General features: G+C 44.0%; 1 protein-coding gene and 1 long non-coding RNA gene across 4 annotated transcripts in view; both read left to right on the top strand.

Moving 5' to 3' along the window:
* Window positions 1-1,401: 1,401 nt before the first annotated feature.
* Window positions 1,402-22,407, top strand: part of LOC115207944 (LIM domain and actin-binding protein 1) — a 28,139-nt gene continuing 7,133 nt past the window's right edge. Inside the window, exons 1-4 of one of the 3 annotated variants that reach the window (XM_029775588.1) lie at window positions 1,402-1,491; window positions 9,304-9,437; window positions 10,226-10,271; window positions 18,373-18,825. In XM_029775588.1, the coding sequence (XP_029631448.1) occupies window positions 9,313-9,437; window positions 10,226-10,271; window positions 18,373-18,825 (624 nt within the window). In that variant the 5' untranslated portion in view covers window positions 1,402-1,491; window positions 9,304-9,312. Of the gene's footprint in view, window positions 1,702-3,729; window positions 3,933-9,303; window positions 9,438-10,225; window positions 10,272-18,372; window positions 18,826-22,407 lie in introns of those variants that run through there. The other 2 variants (XM_029775586.1, XM_029775587.1) reach the window with 2 other exon arrangements.
* On the top strand, window positions 19,237-20,662 carry LOC115207945 (uncharacterized). Its single transcript, XR_003881081.1, has 2 exons — window positions 19,237-19,906; window positions 19,989-20,662. It is a non-coding gene; the product is annotated as an uncharacterized LOC115207945 (long non-coding RNA).

Genomic DNA, 22,407 nt, shown 5'->3' on the forward strand with positions numbered 1-22,407 from the left:
TGACGGGCCATTACCCGGTTCAACAAGGGCCAGCATAAAATAACACCCTCATTGCAAGGCTCGGGGGATGCAGATGGAAATCTTTTCTACATCTGTAGTGTAGACTCACTACTAGATATACACTGAGTGTACAAAACATTCAGGACACCTGCTCTTTCAAATAAAATTAAATAAAATACAATTGTATTTGTATTTGTCACATGCACTGAATACAACAGGTGTAGAGCTTACAGTGAAAGACTTACTTACAAGCCCTTAACCATCAATGCCGTTTTAAAGAAAAATAAGTGTTAAGTAAAACATAAAAATAACAAATTATTAAAGAGCAGCAGTAAAATAACAGTACCGAGGCTATATACAGGGGGTACTGGTACAGAGTCAACGTGCAGGGGCACAGGTTAGTCGAGGTAATTGGGGTAATATGTACATGCAGGTAGAGTTAAAGTGACTATGCATAGATAATGAATAGAAAGTAGCAGCAGTGTAAAAGGGGTGGGACAATGCAAGTAGTCTGAGTAGCCATTATTTGATTAGCTGTTTAGCAGTCTTATGGCTTGGGGGTAGAAGTTGTTAAGAAGCCTTTTGGACCTAGACTTGGCACTCCGGTACCGCTTGACGTGCAGTAGCAGAGAGAACAGTCTATAACTAGGGTGGCTGGAGTCTTTGACAATTTTTAGGGCCTTCTTCTGACACCGCCTGTTATAGAGGTCCTGGATGGCAGGAAGCTTGGCCCCAGTGATGTACTGGGTTGTACGCACTACCCTCTGTAGTGCCTTGCGGTCGGAGGCCGAGCAGTTGCCATACCAGGCAGTGAGGCAATCTGTCAGGATGCTCTCGATGGTGCAGCTGTAGAACTTTTTGTCTTTCCATGTCATAGACTGACCAGGTGAATCCTGGTGAAAGCTATGATCCCTTATTGATGTCACTTGTTAAATGCACTTCAATCAGTGTAGATGAAGGGGAGGAGACAGGTTAAAGAAAGATGTCTAAGCCTTGAGACAATTGAGACATTGTGTATGTGTGCCATTCAGAGGATGAAAGGGCAAGACAAAATATTTAAGTGCCTTTGAACAGGATATGCTAGTAGGTGCCAGGCACACCGGTTTGTATCAAGAATTGCAACGCTGCTGTGTTCTTCATGCTCAACAGTTTCCCGTGTGTATCAAGAATGGTCCACCACCCAAAGGACATCCAGCCAACTTCATGTGCCAGCAGATTACATGCCCCGACGAATTGAGGTTGTTCTAAGGGGCAGAGGCGGGTAGGGGAGGGGGTCACGAAGGTGTCCTTAATGTTTTATACACTCAGTGTATGTCTGTGATGTTGAGCGAAGACATTTTTTTGGAAGAAGAATAAAAGTATTTTATGATTATTCCCTGCGAACTGCAACTTTAAGAGATGGAAAAGAACTCTAGACTTGGTGACAGATTTGTCCCGCCCCGTGAGATGCACATACTTTGAGGAGCGCACGAAGACGAAAAACTCATTGCTGTGAGTGTAATTAACCAAAGCCATTTACATTAGCTGTATAAAACGTATCTGGTTTAGCAGCAAGAGATTAAAACAAGTCAAGTATGTTCGTTTAACAATGTAATTAAAATCTCAGACACTAAGGAGACTAATCGACTCAAACCAACGTCTCTCTTTCTATTGTACACCTGTGGGACTGTCGGGGGAACTGCGGTAGGCAACATCATAAACGTAAGGCCAAAGCAAAGTTACAGGAGTTTTGTTATAAACTTGTGTTGATATATACAGTTATTATAATGCTATGTTAATTTCTAGCTTTAATGTGTGCGTTTTAGTATGCTAGTTTTGGCTGTGGTGTGAGTGTGCACATGGTGAATTTGCTCTAGCCAAGGCTAAGTCAAATGTTTGCTGATTAATGTTGCCAATTTGACAGGTACTTCCAATTTTGCACCGGTATTACTGGTGGTGGAGGTTGTATGGGATGTTATGGCAGTTGGCCAACCTATTCCAGGGTATGGAGGACTGGAGGCAGACACAATGCTTTAATTTTGATAATACAGAAGGCTTATAGGCTACTTGCTTATTGTTATAATAATCTACCAAGGAAGATGTCTTCCTGCTTATGACACTTTTTATAAGTAGGCCTACATGACCAGATACAAAATGATTCCAAAGTTTGTAAATATTTTCAAAACTCAAAAGTGGAGCATTTTCAAAATAAGTGTCCTACCCACAACCCCATCTGTTGTGTAGATCCAGCTATCACAAACCCAAATGAAGGGGAAAGATATACACCATCTAATTTAATCATTTTAAATGGTGCTTAGGCTTTCTTTCCTATGGGGTTGAAGAATATAGTTAGATCTGCACAACAGATGGCATGTGAGACATGGACTCATCTTGACATTAGACCACTTTTGAAAACATCTGAACAAATGGGGATTTTGGAGTGAACTATTACTTTAAAACTCAGCTGATTCCACCACAGCCATTTTGGTGACTTGGGCTACTCAAAGTAGGTTACTCGTTGTTGGCCTGATAACCAGGATATCTTCTATTCAAGCTCCTGCTGAGTATTACGAGCTGGGTATTCAGTGGCTGTCCCTGGAGAAATGAGTAGTCTACTTTGGTATTCACCTCAGTGCCAGCAGTCGTCACACAATGCCGACTGTCCAGCTTTGTACCTTAACCGCACCGTGTAGCCATTTGAACAAGCCATTTGAATGCAGCTCTATACTTCTTTAACGGCGCTATTTATGCAGTTCTCTGTCCGTCTTGGAAGTTGCACAGCTGAGACTTAGAAAACGCTGCCAAACCATGTGGCCTTTTCATCCTCCTCTCTCTCTGCGAATAGAAAAGGATAGCCTACAGAGGAGGCAGGTGGCGATGTCCCAGGGAAGATGACTCGGTGGAATGCGTAGATGATGCTACCCATGTCAGATCATTTTGGTTGGTCAGCCGTTTTCACAGTGCCAACTAGGGGACTTTCCTGTGTAAATAAAATAGAAAATATGCTACCCAGATCCCACTGGTTCAGATGCTGGGCAGAAACAAAACCATGACAAACTGTACATTTTCTCAACTCTGACATGCTCCTAAAGTCGATTTTATTAATGAGACACAGACAGAAATGGACAACGTTTTGATTCAGTTGTCAATTTCTGTGCCAAGCCAATGAATTGCTACAGAAATTGATATAGGTAAACTGACTTAAATGTAAAATGACTTAAATGCTCTAGTGAAAAATGTGTAAAATGTTATGGTTTTTGAAGTCTTGGTGCAGACAAAGCTGTGTGTGCGCGACTGTGTGTGAGTGCACACCTCCAGGTGTGAGGCAAGGATCGGTACTGGTTAGACAGGGCCTGTGAGGTCGCAATGTGTTGAGTGTATTGAGAGCCAGGGTTTTCTCTCCCTGCCGCAGCACCACGCAGGCCCAACCACGCGCTTCAACCTTTCAAACAGGGCAGAGAAACCTGAGCTTCTCGCTCTGTTCGTCTCCTCTCCCCTCTGTCCCTCCTCCTCCTTTCTCTTCACCTCTCTCCTCCAGCTGTCCTTTGCCACAACCACCCACCTGTGCCACCTTGAGTTTTTCACCAGGTTGTAAAACACTTAACTGTAGAGCAGTTGTATAGACTATTTCCTAGAAATTCTGCTGAAGATACATACCCTATGTACCTGGCAGGTGGAATTCAATCTCTAAGGTCATTGGCACAGGAAATCATGTGACCTGCTTCCTCCACTCTCATGACACCTTTCTCCTCACTCCGCCCCTTACACTCTTACACACTAGAGACATGCACATACACACTGTGTCGGGTGTCGCAAGGTTTCACCAGGGGAGTGGGACTCACCGGAAGTGCTTAAAGTAAAGGCTGGACCGAAACTGGAGTGCTATAAAAGAATATAGGTCAGACAATAACTTTATATCGAGAAGAGAACAGAAAAATAATCCATTCAAAAAGGTACGTTTAAGGTGTGTCACGGTTAACTTGAACTCTTTGGGGAGAAATGAAGTTACCGCTCCCCTTGTGCTATTGTTTTTGTAACTGTGTGTGTGTATAGCGTTTCAAAAATCATTACCTCTGTTCTCACTGAGAGTATTGACCATAACTCCCAGTGTTACTGTAGTAAGGCTAGTCCAACAGTATCCATGTCATGGATGTGACTTTTCCCTACCTATTGTCTAAACACGGGTGACGCCTGATCAGTCCCATGAGCTGAGGGGTGCCAAGTCAGCTATGAGGGAGAGGCCTGTGTTTCACTTTCTGATTCAATCTGCTAGTTTAGCTTGAATTATTTTGTGTTTAATGATTCTTTGTTCAGAGCCAGGCAGAATTGACTTGTTTTATTGATTTGTTTTCTTTTTTCAAAGTCTGTTTTAGAGACGGACTTCAAGTAGCTTTTAAACTGCATGGTACTTGTTTTGCTATGGTTCAGTTTAATTACATAGTGTCATTACCTGCAAATCAAATTGCAGAGTAACAAGCAAATCGAGTTTGTCACAAGGCTACAGTGCCAATAGAAATTCTACACCCCTTAAATGATCTAAAAAGGGATTCAATTAGATTTTTGACAAGTATACCCATAACATGATGCTGCCACCACAATACTTTGAAAATAGAGAAGGTTTTACTTTGGGGTTTGACCCAACCCTGTAGTTTTTAATTTAGTCCAAAAAGTGTGTTTATTTGTTGTGTTGTCTTTGCAGTATTACTTAACAGCCTTGTTGAAAACAGAATGTATGATTTGGAGTGGAATCTTTAACATGGGCTTGTTTCTTTTCACTTTGTCATACAGGCCAGTAATATGGGAGTGAAAACTATGTTGTTGATCCCTTTTGTATTTTCAAGTATTGTGGTGGCAGCATCATGTTATGGATACCAGGGACTGAGAAGTTTAAGATCAAAATAAATACGAAAGGAGCAAAGCCCAGTTGAAAGGTTCGAGGAAAATCCACCCCAGTCTTCTGAAAACCTAACCCTGTGATTAGTTTTATGTTTTTCCAAGAGCTGTTGAGTGTTCCTGAGTGGTCTAGTCTCAGTCCTGACTTAAATCTGTTTAAGAAAATCTGATAAAAGGTTGAAATATCGCTGTCTATCAATGACATCCAACCAAATTTACTGAGCCTGTGCAATTTTAACAAAAACAATGGATATATGTTGCCCTAGGAGTTGTGTAAAGCTGGTAGAATGAAAATGACTCACAGCTGTATTGGCTGCCAAAACCGCTTCAACCTGTATTAACTCACTCAGATCCAATTATGATTATATATAAAAAAAAAATCTTAATTTGGACAATGTTCTATGACTTTCTTTCACTTTCAAAATGTGGAGTAGGTTGTGTAGATCCGTCGGAAAAATATCTACTTGAATCCCTTTTTAGATGTATATTTTAAGGCGGCAAAATGTGAAAGTTGAAAGGGGTGTAGACTTTCTGTAGTCACTGTATACCCTCCTGCCCCAGATCTGGCTGTTGGTGCAGTCAATGTGATCCTGACATTGTGCTATTTCAATATGTCTTATTGACGTCCCTGGCATTTACTTAGCTGCAAAGATATTTTCATAAAAAAAATGTTTTATCTTCATGTCTTTTTTTGTGTTGGGGGGGTAGCAGCAAATTATAAACCCCTTCCTACATTTGAGCTGCTTAGGACTGATTGTACCTCCATGTCACTCAAGGCACTGATGATGATGATGATGATGATAAAATGGCTATATTGCGCAATACAGACTGATCCGGTGTTGTGTTCCGTAGCTGGGTTTGTTGTGGATACAGCATTGCAATGAGATGAAAGTGAAGGTTCAAAGGCCGTTCCGCTTTGTGCTTTAATGAAATTGACACAGAGGCCTTGTTGACTGAAACACGATAATGATTGCCTCAGGAAAGGCGCGTCCGCAGGATCTGCCAATGTCACTTATGTTCAAAAGTTATTCCGAACATCCGGTCCCCATATCATGTCAAGTTTACAGTCACAATCAAGTATGTTGAAGTAAAGATTTCATTTCCTGTCAATGTACTTGCTCACCATACAGGAGGGGCAGGGAATTGCCAGGGAACTCGCGCTATGATATTTATTGCGATTCGATGTTCCAAACATATTGCTCACCAAATGTCTGCTGCAGAGGGACAAGAGAACCATGAGAAAACAAGTTTTGATCATTCATATAAATAAAAGTGCTGAAAACAAATGGGCTCCCTATTTAAAAAAGGTGCTATGAAGTAAAAATACAGGAGTTTTGGTGCAGGCATAGCGAACTAGCACCAAAAATAATATTACCATATTGTCAATATGATATATCATCTGAAATAATATCCCCCATCACTACATACAAGTGCTATTCAGATATGGTGAGAGTGTAGACTAGACTGGGCCAGATCAACTAAACTTGTTCTGTTGCAGTTTGCTTCCAAGAAGTCGAATGCCAAATAAAAAGGAAGCCTGGTCTCTGTTTGGTTAGGCTACCTGTTCCTCTACATATCACAACCACCATAACCACTTACTGCTGCTGCTACAGCTATGCTGCTACTTCCACTACTTCTGTATGCTTAGAGGAAGATGATTCCTTTTTATTGTCTAATGTGCACAAATGTCCATTGGCAATTTGTTGTCTGTTCTATCCCAACCCCTCAGAAGGACATATAAAACATGCACTGGATGGGATAGAGGGCAGACACAGTGCAGCGTCCTTGGAGAAGTTAGAGGGGTTAAGCAACTTGCTCAAAGGCACAACAGCAGGAGATGGTTGTGCTTGCAGGTGATAAGAGTACAATGGAAGTTGAATAGACAAGCACCCCAAATAAAGTGTTTTAAATTCAACTTCCATTCTCCTCCAAGAGTGACTGAGTTTATTTCCTGCTCATCCAGTTTGTTCTTCGATCGCTGCATCTTGGTTTCTACTGTGAGGTAGTTTCCCCTGTGCTTAGCTTGGAGAGGCAGCTTGGAGGAAAGGCTGAGGATGATTTTTGAGGAATTCCACTGGAATTCTGCCTGTTGGCTTCCTGATCTGGCCTGCTGTGCTGATGCGCATGAATATGATGCTTTGCCTCTGACACGCAGACACGCATTACACTTTATCCCTTTTCCAGTGAACACATACCTCAGGGTTGCACAGGCTTTCAACCAATATGCACTTCTTAAGCTAAGGTTTAAGCTTTGCCCTATTTAAAAAAAAAAAAAAAAAAACGTTTTTCTCGTTAAATATGACAGAGATGCAAGGCCGAGTTTTAAACCGTCTCTGTGGCCATGCTAAATACTGTCTTTATGAGAAGTCCATGTGATGTCTCTCTCTGTGGATTAGATATTTATTTTCCTGGATCCCATGGTTTGTAGACAGGAAGTGTTGGAGATTCTTTTGGAATTGGTCATTGTTATGGTTGTCGTCATGGTCACACTCGTAGTGCTGGTTTGCTTGTGTAGCCTATGAGCAATTCCATGGTAATGGAATTACGCTGAGACAGATTTTTCACTTTAAAATGTATGCCAAACAAAATCATTGATTTCAAAGTTGAACTCTATGCACAGTGGCTACTTTGAATAATTTACACAGCAAAAAAAATATAAAAATGTACTGGAAAAACTGTGCAGATGCTAAGTTTGGTCATAGAATTGTGGTCAAATCTCCCTCAATTTTATTCTGTTACTGAACTTTATCTGCACAGTTCTTCCTGTAAATGTATTTTTGTAAAATTGCCAGTGGAAATTGTTAAAACTAGTACCTGTGCATAGAGTTCTATGGTTTAAGCTTTGAAATGTATGTTTTTTTTGTTTGGTATACATTATAAAGTGAAAAATCTGAGTCTGTAATTCCGTTATCATGGAATTGCCTCTACTATGTTTATACGTGTGCTTGGTCATGTCTGAGTCAACACACAACCAGCTGCTCTGATAATGTTACATTCAATTCAGTCTCTTTGTCGGGTAATGATGTAATACCTGCAAAGCACACCTTAATGAAAACGTTCAGATGAAAGGGCATGGTCCATACACCCTTCCGGCTGGCCCAAGACAGCCTATTGATATTCATTTATCTGAAAATGACTACAAATACACACCATGCAGTGTACCAAAGGTGGGTCCATGTATAAACTGATAAATGCTTTTGTCGATTCTCATAATTCCCTCCCTTCCAGACAAATTACTATTTTACTGGCTTATCAGCTGTGTTATGAGACCGTTTTTTTTGTTAGTGTACGTGTCTATCGGAAAGCACAGTAACTATAGTAACTAATTTCCTGTGTGCATTTGGGCATGTGGGTGTATGTTATACTCTGGCCCTCTATAATTGTTGATTATCAAGATCAGGCTGAGATAAGTGGCAGTCGGAGTGCTGGTTTTCTCCTCCGAACAGAACAGGCCCCCCGGCTGTCTCGGAACAGGCCCCCCGGCTGTCTCGGAACAGGCCCCCCGGCTGTCTCGGAACAGGCCCCCCGGCTGTCTCGGAACAGATGATGATATGCTCGGATTTGCACAATGACAACACTGCTGCTAATCTCAGTTGTGTACCCGTCCCACAGTCGTGTCTGAACTTTCCCGCTCGATCATGATGGCAGAATTTGTCTGCTTGCTCCTGTAACCATGCAATGTTTGAATGTGTGAGCTCATAGCAGCAGGGGGAGGGTATGTGCTGTAGATGATATCTCGGGGGGCGGACACACAGATATCTCGTGATTGACACACAGATCAATGACCTCACCATTGGGGAAGCTGAGGGATAGACAGTACCTCTTTGTACAGAGACAGTGCTGCGTTAATCCCTCCTGTTTGTCAACACTCTGCTATTATTCTGGGGGATCTGGGTGAAATAGACTATGAACCCATTAAAGAGAACACTTTACTGGCATAACTTTAGTTTATATAAAGCAATAAAAGCTAACAAAATGCCTATATTGGTAATAATCAATGGGCTGTAGGCTACCTGGTAGGGCAATGTTTTCATGGGAAAACTCCTGGGCCATTACACCCCAAACAAAATTACAAATGTGTTTGTTTCAACTTACACAAGTTGTCATTGTTATTAACATGTTATTCATTACCCTTCAATTAAGGTGTCACCCTGTATTGTCAATGCCGTGGTTTGATTGATTCATGATGAATGGAGCAGTGAGGTAGTGCACTGTGCACGCCATGGACAAACAGCTGGATGATGTCATCCAACAGTGCCAGTGTTGGTTGTTGAATCCAGGCTGTGTTTTATACACTGTATTAGGTCATTTCTGTAAGATGGGTGTTGGAGAATTATGGGACTTGTATTTCATGTAAAACAGGTAATGTAGTTTAAAAAAATGTTTAAGTAGACATTTCGATTCTGTCATTAATTAGCGTGTGTGTGTTAGGAGGCGGAGATGGAAGGCGGAAGTTCGTTCAACAGAAAGTCGTGGGCGTCGCAGTCTTTACGGATCACCGCCAGGGAGCTCTCATTGGTCAGCACGCGAGGCAAGACCAACGCCATCGCAGAGCGCTTCTCCAAGTGAGTGACACGCACAGCTCACTACTAGACACTTCTGTCTGTATGAGTGTACTTTCCGTAGACACTTCTCTTCCAAATTCATTATACCAAACACACATCTATCTGTAGGGAATCCTCTATATCGCCCAGCTCTACGTACATACTGTTCCAATCACACTTATCCTTTTGGTGCTCCAGTATGTACATACAGTCAGTCAAGTCTGTGTCAGTGGGGAGCCAAAATGACAACCACTTACACTTGACTATCAACCGTGACCTATTTCCTCATACACCTTGCATGTACAGGTCATTTTCTTCTGTTGCTATGTAAAGTAGCTGTTGCCTTACAACAATCCTGACCTATCGTGCCTCTCGTACATTTCAGCTGGCATTTACATAGCTATGGCTAACTGTGAACTTTAACACCTCACAAAGCAACCGTTTTGACTATGCAGAGGTGAAGAGCAGAATCAACAACAAGTCCTCTCTGTCAGCCCTAGCTATGGAATCACAATTTCCCTAGTATAACATAAGGGTGTATAAAACCAGTGTAACACTGGTGTTACAGTCGAAAAGCAGCATAGTGTCTGCAGATCCAGAGGAAACCGGATCTGTGTCAGAAATAGCCCAAAACTCTTTTTATATTGCTTACACTTCCCTGGTCTCTTTAGACCTTCAAAACATGTTCAGATACTATTGATTTAATATCAGTGCAAACTTCCATTCCCAGTGTAATGCTTTGGTCTACTTTACTGCATGCACCTCTGTTCTTGATCAGCAGAGGTCAGTGTTGCTCCTCTGTTCCATAGGTACCAGAGAGCTGCTGAGGAGGCCAATGCTGAGAAGAAGAAAGCAGTGAGTATCTCCATTCAGCTCCCCAACAGGAGACCCACTCATGGAATTACAGGATGTGACATCACCTCAGACACAGTCACCAGTTCAATGATACGCTTGTGAAGCTTCCCTCTCGGTCAAGTCCCTGACTCTTTGACTCTGTCACCATTGAACTATATCCGATCAAATTTTATTGGTCACATACACATGGTTAGCAGATGATAATGCGAGTGTAGCGAAATGCAAGTGCTTTTAGAACTGACAATGCAGTAATATCTAACAAGTAATCTAACACATTCACAACGACTACCTTATACACAAATATAAAGGGATGAATAAGAATATGTACATATAAATATATGGATGAGCGATGGCCGTGCGGCATAGGCAAGATGCAGTAGATGGTTTGAAATAGTGTATACATATGAGTTGAGTAATGTAGGATATGTAGACATTGTTAAAGTGGCATTATTTAAAGTGACTAGTGATACCTTTTATTAAATCCATGTATTAAAGTGGCCAGAGATTTGAGTCAGTATGTTGGCAGCAGCCACACTGTTAGTGATGGCTGTGTAACAGTCTGATGGCATTGAGATTGAAGCTGTTTTTCAGTCTCTCGGTCCCAGCTTTGATGCACCTGTACTGACCTCGCCTTCTGGATGATAGCGGGGTGAACAGGCAGTGACATCGGGTGCTGTAGGTATCCTGGAGGGCAGGTAGTTTGCCCCCGGTGATGCGTTGTGCAGACCTCACTACCCTCTAGAGAGCCATGCGGTTGTGGGCGGTGCAGTTTCCGTACCAGGCGGTGATACAGCCCGACAGGATGCTCTCGGTTGTGCATCTGTAAAAGTTTGAGTGTTTTAGGTGACAAGCCAAATTTCTTCAGCCTTCTGAGGTTGAAGAGGCGCTGTTGCGCCTTCTTCACCACACTGTCTGTGTGGGTGGACCATTTCAGTTTGTCCGTGATGTGTACGCCGAGGAACTTAAAACTTTCCACCTTCTCCACTGCTGTCCCGTCAATGTGGAGGCAGGGGGGTTTGTTGGCGTTGAGTGAGAGATTATTTTCCTGACACCACACTCTGAGGCACCTCACCTCCTCCCTGTAGGCCGACTCGTCGTTGTTGGTAATCAAGCCTACCACTGTAGTGTTGTCTGCAAACTTGATGATTGAGTTGGAGACGTGCATGGCCACGCAGTCATGGGTGAACAGGGAGTACAGGAGGGGGCTGAGAACGCACCCTTGGGGGGCCCCAGTGTTGAGGATCAGCGGGGTGGAGATGTTTCCTACCCTCACCACCTGGGGGCGGCCTGTCAGAAAGTCCAGGACCCAGTTGCACAGGGCGGGGTCGAGACCCAGGGTCTCGAGCTTAATGACGACTTTGGAGGGTACTATGGTGTTAAATGCTGAGCTGTAGTCAATGAACAGCATTCTTACATAGGTATTCCTCTTGTCCAGATAGGATAGGGCAGTGTGATGGCGATTGCATCTGTGGACCTATTGGGGCGGTAAGCAAATTGGAGTGAGTCTAGGGTATCAGGTAGGGTGGAGGTGATATGATCCTTGACTAGCCTCTCAAAGCACTTCATGATGAGAGAAGTGAGTGCTACGGGGTGATAGTTATTTAGTTCAGTTACCTTAGCTTTCTGGGGAACAGGAACAATGGTGACCATCTTGAAGCATGTGGGCACAGCAGACTGGGATAGGGATTGATTGAATATGTCCGCAAACACACCAGCCAGCTGGTCTGCGCATGCCCTGAGGACGCGTCTAGGGATGCCGTCTGGGCTGGAAGCCTTGCTAGGGTTAACATGTTTAAATGTTTTACTCGCGTTGGCCACGGTGAAGGAGAGTCCACAGGCTTTTGTAGCGGGCCGTGTCAGTGACACTGTATTGTCCTCAAAGCGGGCAAAGAAGTTGTTTTAATTTGTCTGGGAGCAAGATGTCGATGTCCGCTACATAGCTGGTTTTCTTTTTGTAATCCGTGATTGTCTGTAGACCCTACCACATACGTCTCGTGTTTGAGCCGATGAATTGCGACTCTACTTTGTCTCTATACTGACGCTTTGCTTGTTTGATTGCCTTGCGGAGGGAATAGCTACACTGTTTGTATTCAGTCATGTTGCCTTGCCATGATTAAAAGCGCTTTCGGTTTTGCACGAATGCTGCCATCAATCCACGGTTTCTGATTAGGGAAGGTTTTAATAGTCACAGTGGGTACAACATCACCGATGCACTTGTTAATAATATACACGGCTAAGACTATAATCAAAGAGAATTCTCTTGGTAGATAATGCAGTCGGCATTTGATTCTAGGTCAGGTGAACAAAAGGACTTAAGTTCCTGTATGTTGTTATGATCACACCAGGAGTCGTTAATCATAAGGCATACACCCCCACCCTCCTTACCAGAGAGATGTTTGTTTCTGTCGGTGCGATGCGTGAAGAAACCGGGTGGCTGTACCGACTCTGACAACGGTATCCCGAGTGAGCCATGTTTCCGTAAAACAGAGAATGTTAAATCTCTGATGTCTCTCTGGAAGGAAAATCGTGCCCTAATTTCATCAACCTTGTTTTACTAGAGATTAGACATTGGCGAGTAATATGCTCAGAAGCGGTGTCTGGTGTGCTCGCCTTCTAAGTCTGACCAGTAGGCTGCTCCGTCTGTATGCCTAAGTGGTTTTGTGCTCTCTTCTCTGCTCAGGCTACTTATTTTTGACAGTGAGTAGATGGGATAAAGCATTTTGTCATTCACGTGGTAAAATGACAGCCTTTTCGAAAATGTCCACCTCCCACACACCCATTATAATCCTCATCTCGTCTGAGGAACACACCAAACAATTCCATGCCTAGTTCTGCCTGGCCACTTATTGTGATGGGCAGGCGGTCAGCCCCGTAATCCTGACTCAGTCGACTAATCCCAAAGTAATTCCCTCTGTTGGGATAGTTGTCTTTGTCTGTTGGTTATTGTCTTTGTCTGTTGGGATAGTTGTCTTTGTCTGTTGGTTATTGTCTTTGTCTGTTGGGATAGTTGTCTTTGTCTGTTGGGATAGTTGTCTTTGTCTGTTGGGATAGTTGTCTTTGTCTGTTGGGATAGTTGTCTTTGTCTGTTGGGATAGTTGTCTTTGTCTGTTGGGATAGTTGTCTTTGTCTGTTGGGATAGTTGTCTTTGTCTGTTGGGATAGTTGTCTTCTCTGTTGGGATAGTTGTCTTCTCTGTTGGGATAGTTGTCTTTGTCTGTTGGGATAGTTGTCTTTGTCTGTTGGGATAGTTGTCTTCTCTGTTGGTTATTGTCTTTGTTTGTTGAGAAGTGCTGGAGAAGTGGACAAGGGAATAAGTGATCGGCCGATGTCATGCAGGAGTACAAGGTAACTACCTAACATTTCCAATGGCTCATCGATGGGGAATGTATTTTGATCATTGGGTACCTAGCTGCCAGTGAATCTGGACCTAGATTGTAGCACAGGAGTTGCCCTGCGTGACGTGACATTGTGGAATTCTGGAGAGGCTCAAGTAGTTGTAGACAAACATTGTTTACACACAAGGTCCTTATTAAGGTCATTCAGAGTGAGGGGAAAACACACACACACACACTGGTTGTATTTTTGTGTGGTGCATGCTGTTCCTCCAGTCTTCCTGTTTGTGCTGAGTTAAAAAGGTCTAGTCAGCACAAGGCTGTGTGTGTGCGTGGACCCACAGGCAGCACTAGTCCTAAAGGGTGGGCTGTAAATTTGGGTCATAGGAGGAAGAGAGGTCTCAGCCTTCTGAGATGCAATCCTCTGTGTTGTGGTATGAGAATCGGGGGCAGGAGTTTTAACTAGTTTTTTCAGGTTTATTTTGGTCCCTGAGTTTTTCCTGGTCAGGTTAACCAGCAGCAGTGTCATAATGAATGATTACATGGTGGTCCACAAATGAGTGCTAAGGAGGCTCCTGCAGTCTTAACATTATATTGATTGTGTGGAATCTACACTGAACAAAAATATAAACGGAACATGTAAAGTGTTGGTCCCATGTTTCCTGAGCTGAAATAAAAGATCCCAGAAATTTTCCATATGCACAAAAAGCATATTTCTCTCCAATTTTGTGCACAAATTTGTTTACATCCCTGTTAGTGAGCATTTCTTCTTTGTCAAGATAATCCATCCACCTGTCAGGTTTGGAATATCAAGAAACGGATTAAACAGCACGGTCATTACACAGGTGCACCTTGTGCTGGGGACAATAAAAGGCAACTCTAAAATGTGCCGTTTTGTCACACAACACAATGCCACATATGTCTCAAGTTTTGAGGGAGTGTGCAATTGGCATGCTGACTGCAGGAATGACCATCAGAGCTGTTGCCAGAGAATGTTATGTTCATTTATATGTCATAATCCGCCTCCAATGTCGTTTTAGAGAATTTGGCAATACTTCCAACCGGCCTCACAACCGCAGACCACGTGTATGGCGTTGTGTAGGCAAGCGGTTTGCTGATGTCAACGTTGTGAACAGAGTACCACATGGTGGGGTTATGATATGGGCAGGAATAAGCTACGGACAACAAACAAAATTGCATTTTATAGATTGCCAATTTGAATGCACAGATATAATGTGACGAGATCCTGAGGCCCATTGTCGTGCCATTCATTCACCACCATCACCTCATGTTTCGTCATCATTTTCATCCTCATGTTTCAGCATGATAATGCACAGCCCCATGTCGCAAGGATCTGTACACAATTCCTGAAAGCTGAACATTCCCCAGTTCTTCCATGGCCTGCATACTCACCAGACATGTCACCCATTGAGCATGTTTGGGATGCTCTGGATCGACGTGTAAGGCAGCGTGTTCCAGTTTCTGCCAACATCCAGCAACTTTGCACAACCATTGAAGGAGTGGAACAACATTCCACAGGCCACAATCAACAGCCTGATCAACTCTATGCGAAGGAGATGTCGCGCTGCATGAGGCAAATTGTGGTCACACCAGATACTGACTTGTTTTCTGATCCATTTTTTTTTTTTTTTTAATATATATTTTTTGAAGGTATCTGTGACCAACAGATGCATATCTGTATTCCCAGTCATGTGACATCCACAGATTAGAGCCTAATGTATTTATTTCAATTGACTGATTTCCTTATATGAATTTTAACTCAGTAAAATCTTTGAAATTGGTGCATGTTGCATTTATATTTTTGTTCAGTATAATTCCCCCTTCAACTGTGACCATTATCAGTAATGGTTCTGTATATAATTACAGGTATGATTATTCCTACTTAATCACATCTATTATGTTCTCTAACTGCAAAAGTTAATGACAGTTTTATAGGGGAATAAATGGCCACTCCTTAACTTTCAACATGAGGTCCTCCCTTCTGCTGCTGAGTCAGGCAGATTGAGTCACCTTTAGTGTTCTAACCAGGAATCAAATCAAATTTTATTTGGCACATGCGCCGAATACAATAAGTGTAGACTTTACAAGCCCTTAACGAACAGTGCAGTTCAATGAGAAAATATTTACCAAGTAGACTAAAATAAAAAGTAATAATTAAAGTAACACTAAGAATAACAACGAGGCTATATACAGGGGTCACCGGTACCGAGCCAGTGTGCGGGGGTACAGGCTAGTTGAGGTAGTCTGTACATGTAGGTGGGGGCGAAGTGACTATGCATAGGTAACAAACAAACAGCGAGTGTACAAAAGGGAGGAGTTAATGTAAATTGTCCGGTGGTGATTTTCTGAATTGCTCAGCATTCTTATGGCTTGGTGGTAGAAGCTAGTTGTGTGTATGTGTGTGTGTGTGTGTGTGTGTGTGTGTGCGCACGCGCATTCTCGTTCAGTAGTGGTGAATGGCTGAGATGTCTCAATAGGTTAAACGGGACATCATGTGTTGTAGGTCACGCAGTGTCTTGAGGACAAAAAGAGTCAAATGGGAGGAGCAGTGACATTGTTGATTTGACGCCTTACTTTTAATGATCCCGTTTTCAAGGAAAATAAATAACTGAAAGGGAGTTTGGTTTTGTACAACACTGTCTGCAATGTGAATGTCATGATGTGATTGGCGATCACAGATCTCAACACTGACAGCGTGAGGTTCCGTAACATGACACATGGTAAATGTTAGGTGATGCCATGACTTCAGTGCATTAGTATGGCTCTGAAACTTCAGCCATGTGTCTGCTGGAGTCACACACACAAATAACCACATATTTACAATATTTATTTGGGGATCAACTTTGAGAAGTGAAAAGTAAAGAACCCCAGACTCAGTCAGCGAAGAGTTAAACATTTCCCAAATGTATCATTTCCTGCTTTCTGGTTTCCTGGGATATTTTTTTTTCCCCCCTCTGCCTCCATCTCGCTCTTTCTCCTGGTCTTGATGGGGGGTGGGCTGGTTCTTACTTCCAGAGTTTTTCTAACTGCTAACATCTGGGAGAGCTTGATCACCCTTACTCAGCACAGAGACCAGAGGGAAGGACGGCAGACTGATTCCAGCTACAGGACTCTCTCCCTGTCTACAACCTAGACTCCCCACTACGCCTCGCCTCGCTCTCACAGGTTTCACCACTTCTTTTAGAAAAACAGGGAACCAACTTTTCATTGCCTGTTGCTCCTTTTTCCTTATACTTCTTGTACGTACTTCTTGTACTCCAGCTGCTTTCACACAGAGAACAATTATCTTCGTTTTTTTTCTACTGTCTTTGAGTTTTTTTTTCTCTCAACTTTGGGTTTCTCTTCCTCCTTTCTCTTTGTTTGTTCCTCCTATATTCTGCTCTCCTCCTTTTCCATGTGTGTTTCCATCTTGTTTCTGTCACATATTTTGTTGGTGAAGCACGGCTTGATGTGCAGGCTAGGTTTGTCTGAGTTGCTGCTTGGTTGAAGTGTGGTCAATGTGATGACAGTAGGAAGTCGTCAGTTTATTTGTATAGCTGTGTTAAGTTTGCATGGACGTCCACTGCTATATGGTTGACCACCTCATTATCACGTTGAAGGGAAAAATCGGATTTGTTCTTCGTTAGGGCGTTGTGAATGTTGATGGTTACCTTCTGATTGGAGCTTGTCTCATGGATGTCGTTTTGACCATATAGATGACATATTGTTACTCTTCTTCATGGGGTGCGATTAGATACTTTGTACTGAGTTGAGCTCTGTGTTCCATAGCCCAGTGTGGTTTCTTGAAAGGAACATAGTTTACATGGGGTACTCAAAGTTAATTAGTTCTCTGTTCTGCTTTCAAAGGGCCGTATTGTTTCGTATACCTTTCAGAACGTCCTCATATTAAACAGGCCGTTTTACAAGCGGGCGTTCATTTCCATATCTTCTAATGAAGATCAGTGAATGGCGTCACATAGTGGAGTATTGTTGTCCCATAGTGACATCTAGCAGCTCGCCGTAACTTACGAGTCGGGAGCTTCATGGACGGTTGAGCAGAGCAGAGAACACTTCCTGTACTTTCAGGAAAAGGCGAGGTAGGTTTCCACAGAATGGAATATGGTTGAGAACGAGATCTCCGTGTTCAGTCCTGCTCTGTCTCCATCTTGAGCCAAGACTTTGTGTGCCGCTGTGGAGTGGAGTGGAGTGTGCAGCAGCTGATAGTTGCCTGCTCTGACTTCAGCCAGCCACTGTCGTGGCTGGTTGAACAGCTGCTCATCTAATCTCTCTTTCCTTCCACGTCAGTAACTACCACCGTCCGCAGTCTTTTCCCACTGTGGCCTCGGGAAGAAAACTCTGACAGAGTTATGAACTTGAGATTTTTCCTATATTTTTCCCTGTTTCATTTGGTTTGTCTGGGTGCTTGACGTTGGGTGACATAATACTGGACATGGTTGACTGGTAGAAGTAGAATGTTGGAAGCAACTGGTGATGACTATATTGTTGATAATAGTTTCATTCCACACGGTTGAAAAATGAGACGGTGACTATTTGTATTATTTCTAACTGTTAGAAATGGTACTGTTTTTTTTGGTGTTCTTACAGTTTCTCATACAAGACTACTCTTACACACAATTAACCTCGATACAGTTCACATGGTGGTTAACTTTTCGGTCGTTGTAACCTATTTCAAGACGTTGCATCAGTCAGTAACTTCAAGACATTCTTCCAGTTGACCATTCTCTAAATCTTCTCTTGTCTTCCTGTCAGTCAGTGGAGAGCCTGCCTCCCACTCTGCGTTCAGGGAACCTGAGTGTTCTGAAGAAGCGCTGGGAGCAGCCGGCACCTCGCCAAGACAAACCCTCCCTGCTACCAGCCGGCCCACCACGCGCCCGCCTCGTCCCCCCAGCCGTACCCAAACCAGTGCCACCGACCGAGCACCGCCCCCCAGCCAAATCCCCGGGATCCCCGGGCACTCAGGGTAGTCAAGACACAGCCGCCAGCTGCTTCCAGTATCCCTTAGCAGCTATAGCCAAGGAAGGAGCGGAGAGAAGGATGGAGAGAAAAGATCAGCGGCCAAGTGAGGGAGAGGAGGAGGAAGGGCTGATGCAGGTGGAAGGAAAGGTGGTGCCACCCAGCCCCTGCAGCCCCGTCGAGAAGCCCAGCGTGCCTCTCAACAGCCTGAAGATGATGTTTGAGAAGGAAGAATGCGCCAAGAGAAGGGTAAGACTGATAGACTCACACACACACATTTTACTCAAAAACGTTCTCATTCAGGCAGACACGCACTGTGGGTATGTGTCCCTCTACAAAAGTGGTTCCCAAACTGTGGGGCGTTTCCCCTGGGGTGGGGGGGGGGGGTAATAGTAGAATGCACAAGGTGCAACTTCGAAATTGACAAGTACATCGGCAGTGTTCCTCAATGATGGAAGGGGGAGCCCTGAGTGAAAACGTTGGGAGCCACTGCTCTACACAGTATCTCCCCCTCTCTGCTCTATGGATTCTCTCTCACCCCATCTCTTGGCATCTTCCTCAACATAGCTGCTCATTATGGTTGTGGGGTCAGGTCAGTCATCTGACTGTGTGTGATTGGTTAGCCCCCCCCCCCCCCCCCCCCCCCATATCCAGCTGGGATGCAGCTGAACTCCTGGTCTGTTGCACAGCCAGACAGTTTCATGGTGCCTTCCTTTGGAGTGTAGTCATGCCAGCAGTCACATGCCTTGGTACCTGATGCATTCGTGCCTTTCAACAAGCCCCGTCTGACTTCATAAAGGCACCCCGAGGACTACTGTGTGTCTGTGCGCATCACTAAGTACAGACAGAACACCCATTCACTCAGACACACACACAGAGGATACTTGCTAAAACTAGCTTACCTACTCATACTAGAGGCCAAGAAACTCAAAACATGCATACATGCAGTGACTTGACGAAGACGCCCCCAGTTGAGAAGTGAGACACTCAGAGGGAGGGTCTCCTGTGGCTCCTCCAATATTAGCAGAGAGAAGTGTCATTAGTGGCCATATTAACGACCCGGCCCTCTGTCCCATTACTGCCTAATTAACTCAACCCTTCAGTCACACTCTTTCTGTCCCCTCAGAAGGTTTCTGTTTCAGTTCTCCACACTGCCCATCTGTCCCTTATCATCTCCTAAACAACCTTCTCCTCTTTAGTGTACACACACACACACACGCCATAATAGCCCAGGGTCAAGAATGTACCCGCATTCCTCGTCTTTCTCTTCAAAGACTCACCATAGGAATTTTCTCTCCCACTCTGTGTCCTGTCATTCTCCTTCAGTTAGGTATTCACCCCTCATGGCCCCCACCCCACCTCTTCAGTTAGGTATTCACCCCTCATGGCCCCCACCCCACCTCTTCAGTTAGGTATTCACCCCTCATGGCCCCCACCCCACCTCTTCAGTTAGGTATTCACCCCTCATGGCCCCCACCCCACCTCTTCAGTTAGGTATTCACCCCTCATGGCCCCCACCCCACCTCTTCAGTTAGGTATTCACCCCTCATGGCCCCCACCCCACCTCTTCTCTCAGCAGCACTCCTCTGTGTACTTCTGCTTCTCCTATTTTTCAGTTTTCTCGTCTAGTAAAAATGTGTGACTCTGACACCTTAATACTTTGTATATTCCTGGTGGTCTCTGGTGTAGGCTAGCTTAGCCAGCCCGGTGTTGATGCATGGTCCAGGTGGAAAAGCAAGACTGTGGAGTCCGACTCAGACTGGACGGAGTTTGCCACCACGCCTTGGTGTTCATCTCTTTGTAAAGTGTGTTCATGATGACCACTAGCAATACTTAGTTCTACATGTTGGAACTTCCCCCAGTGTCTCCTCGGGGAGACTGGTCTGAGAACAGTGGTAGTGTTGTAGTCTTTGTCCTCTCAGTCAGACGAGGCCTGCCACAATGGCCATGCTTCTGGACTTCTGCTGAATTTACTGCCAGGGTTTTAAGAGGGGAGTGACAGACAGTAGGAGGTCGACCTGGATTCGTCTTGGTCTGAGAGCTGTGCTCACTACTCGGTGTGTTTCCTCTACACATGCTCACAAAAGCCTTTTATCGCTACGCCAGTGCATTTCAGCTGACCAGAGCGGAGGTGGGGCTGCGCGTGGGTGGAGGAGCTGCGTCTCCAGGTGTACACTCATGCTCCATCTCTCGCTCTCACACACACTCACACACATTAGTGTGTCCCCCCCTGCCTTGCCTCAGCTTGTATCCCCCCTGCCACAGCTTTAGCTTTAGCTCAGTGCCTGCTCTGGACTGATACCATCTTACAGCAGTGATGTCATGGAAGTGGTATGCAACCCCCCCCCCCCCCCCCAAATTCACTAGAGGCCAACAAACCCTGCTCCTACAGAACACAAACTCCTTTCTCTCTCTCTCTCCAATCAAAAGACTCGCAGTACGTTCTCTCGCTCTCTCCTTCCCTCTCCTTAGTTCTATGCCTCGTTTTCTGTCTTTCTTTTCTCTTTATAATCTCTCCCTCACCTCTCACACACTCCTTGTTTCTAGTTCTCTTTTACTCCCTGTATTTCACCTTTTCTCTTGTCTCTCCTGTTTTTCCATAGCCCTCGGTTGTAACTGTATGAGCTGTAATGGGTCCTGGGCATAAAAGGTTTAGATGGGGGCAGATAAGGCTCTGTTTCACTACCTGGCTGTCACCCAAATCCACTACACCCTGTGCTGCTTGCCACTGGCATTAGCCTTCTCTACTACCACAATATTCAAAACATAGCTTAGTGTTTTTTTTGTTGTTGAATGATTCTAGTCACCATAGTTACCTGGTTAGAGGCAGACCATTTGCACATGCAAAGAACAGTTTGAGACTACAGCACATTGTGTAGACTACATATTCAATTCACGCTTGAAAAAGGTAGGAGCTTTAGCCTGTTTGATCAATTGTGTAGATGACATGCTTGTCATCTCTTTAAAATGAGTCATGCCTCTCTGCCTGGCTGTTGTTTTGGTTGATTTAGCCCAACATTTAGCTGTTGGCACACAGTTTGATTTTCAGTGGAATCAGTTGGTCCTGTCTCGACCTGTCCTCAGTGAACTACAGGCCGTATGGCTGTCCTCTGCTCTAACGTAACATCACACTCTCTTCTAAAACATTTTGGATGAGCAATATTTTGAGTGAACTAGGAAATGACCTTTCAATACATAACATTATGGTCACCTTGTAGCTTCAATCCGCATGTACAATGTAAAAGGTTATTGACTTGGCTATGGCTGACTCCAGAAGGCCCAGTCTGTTTTAATTGGCCAGATCCCGCCTCCACTCATCTGTATCCAGGATTACTGCTTAAGCCTGACCATCTGGTTTACACATCAGTGGGCTGTAATAAACACACACACGCTCGTGTTTGTTAATTCTGTTGTAGAGTCTAAGGTGGGGGGGGGGGGGTAGGCTGAAATGACAGATGGAGTTGTTTTAAGATGGATCTTTTAGATATTTTATTTAGAATTTTAGTACCCTTTTTAGGTATCAAAAAATAATAATACTAATGATTTTGGCCTTTGGAAACGCATTGAATAACACAACCATAAATGGAAAATAATGAATCATAAGTGTTAATCTAGGAGATCATTAAAAAAACACAAATATTTTGTTATTTTTTTACACATTTAGCCACTTTCTTGGGGTTGGCACAAAACAATTTACTTCCATTTTGTTTTTTTAATCCAATACCGGTTATCTTCAGACGAGTCCTGTGACACGTGTGGGGGGTCGTAGAGCAAAACGGAGAACACCATCGTGAGAGCCTCCCCTTTCCGTAGAGTACTAGGTTAAACCGT

This window comes from Salmo trutta, chromosome 14, assembly GCF_901001165.1.
Source record: "Salmo trutta chromosome 14, fSalTru1.1, whole genome shotgun sequence".
NCBI lineage: Eukaryota > Metazoa > Chordata > Actinopteri > Salmoniformes > Salmonidae > Salmo > Salmo trutta.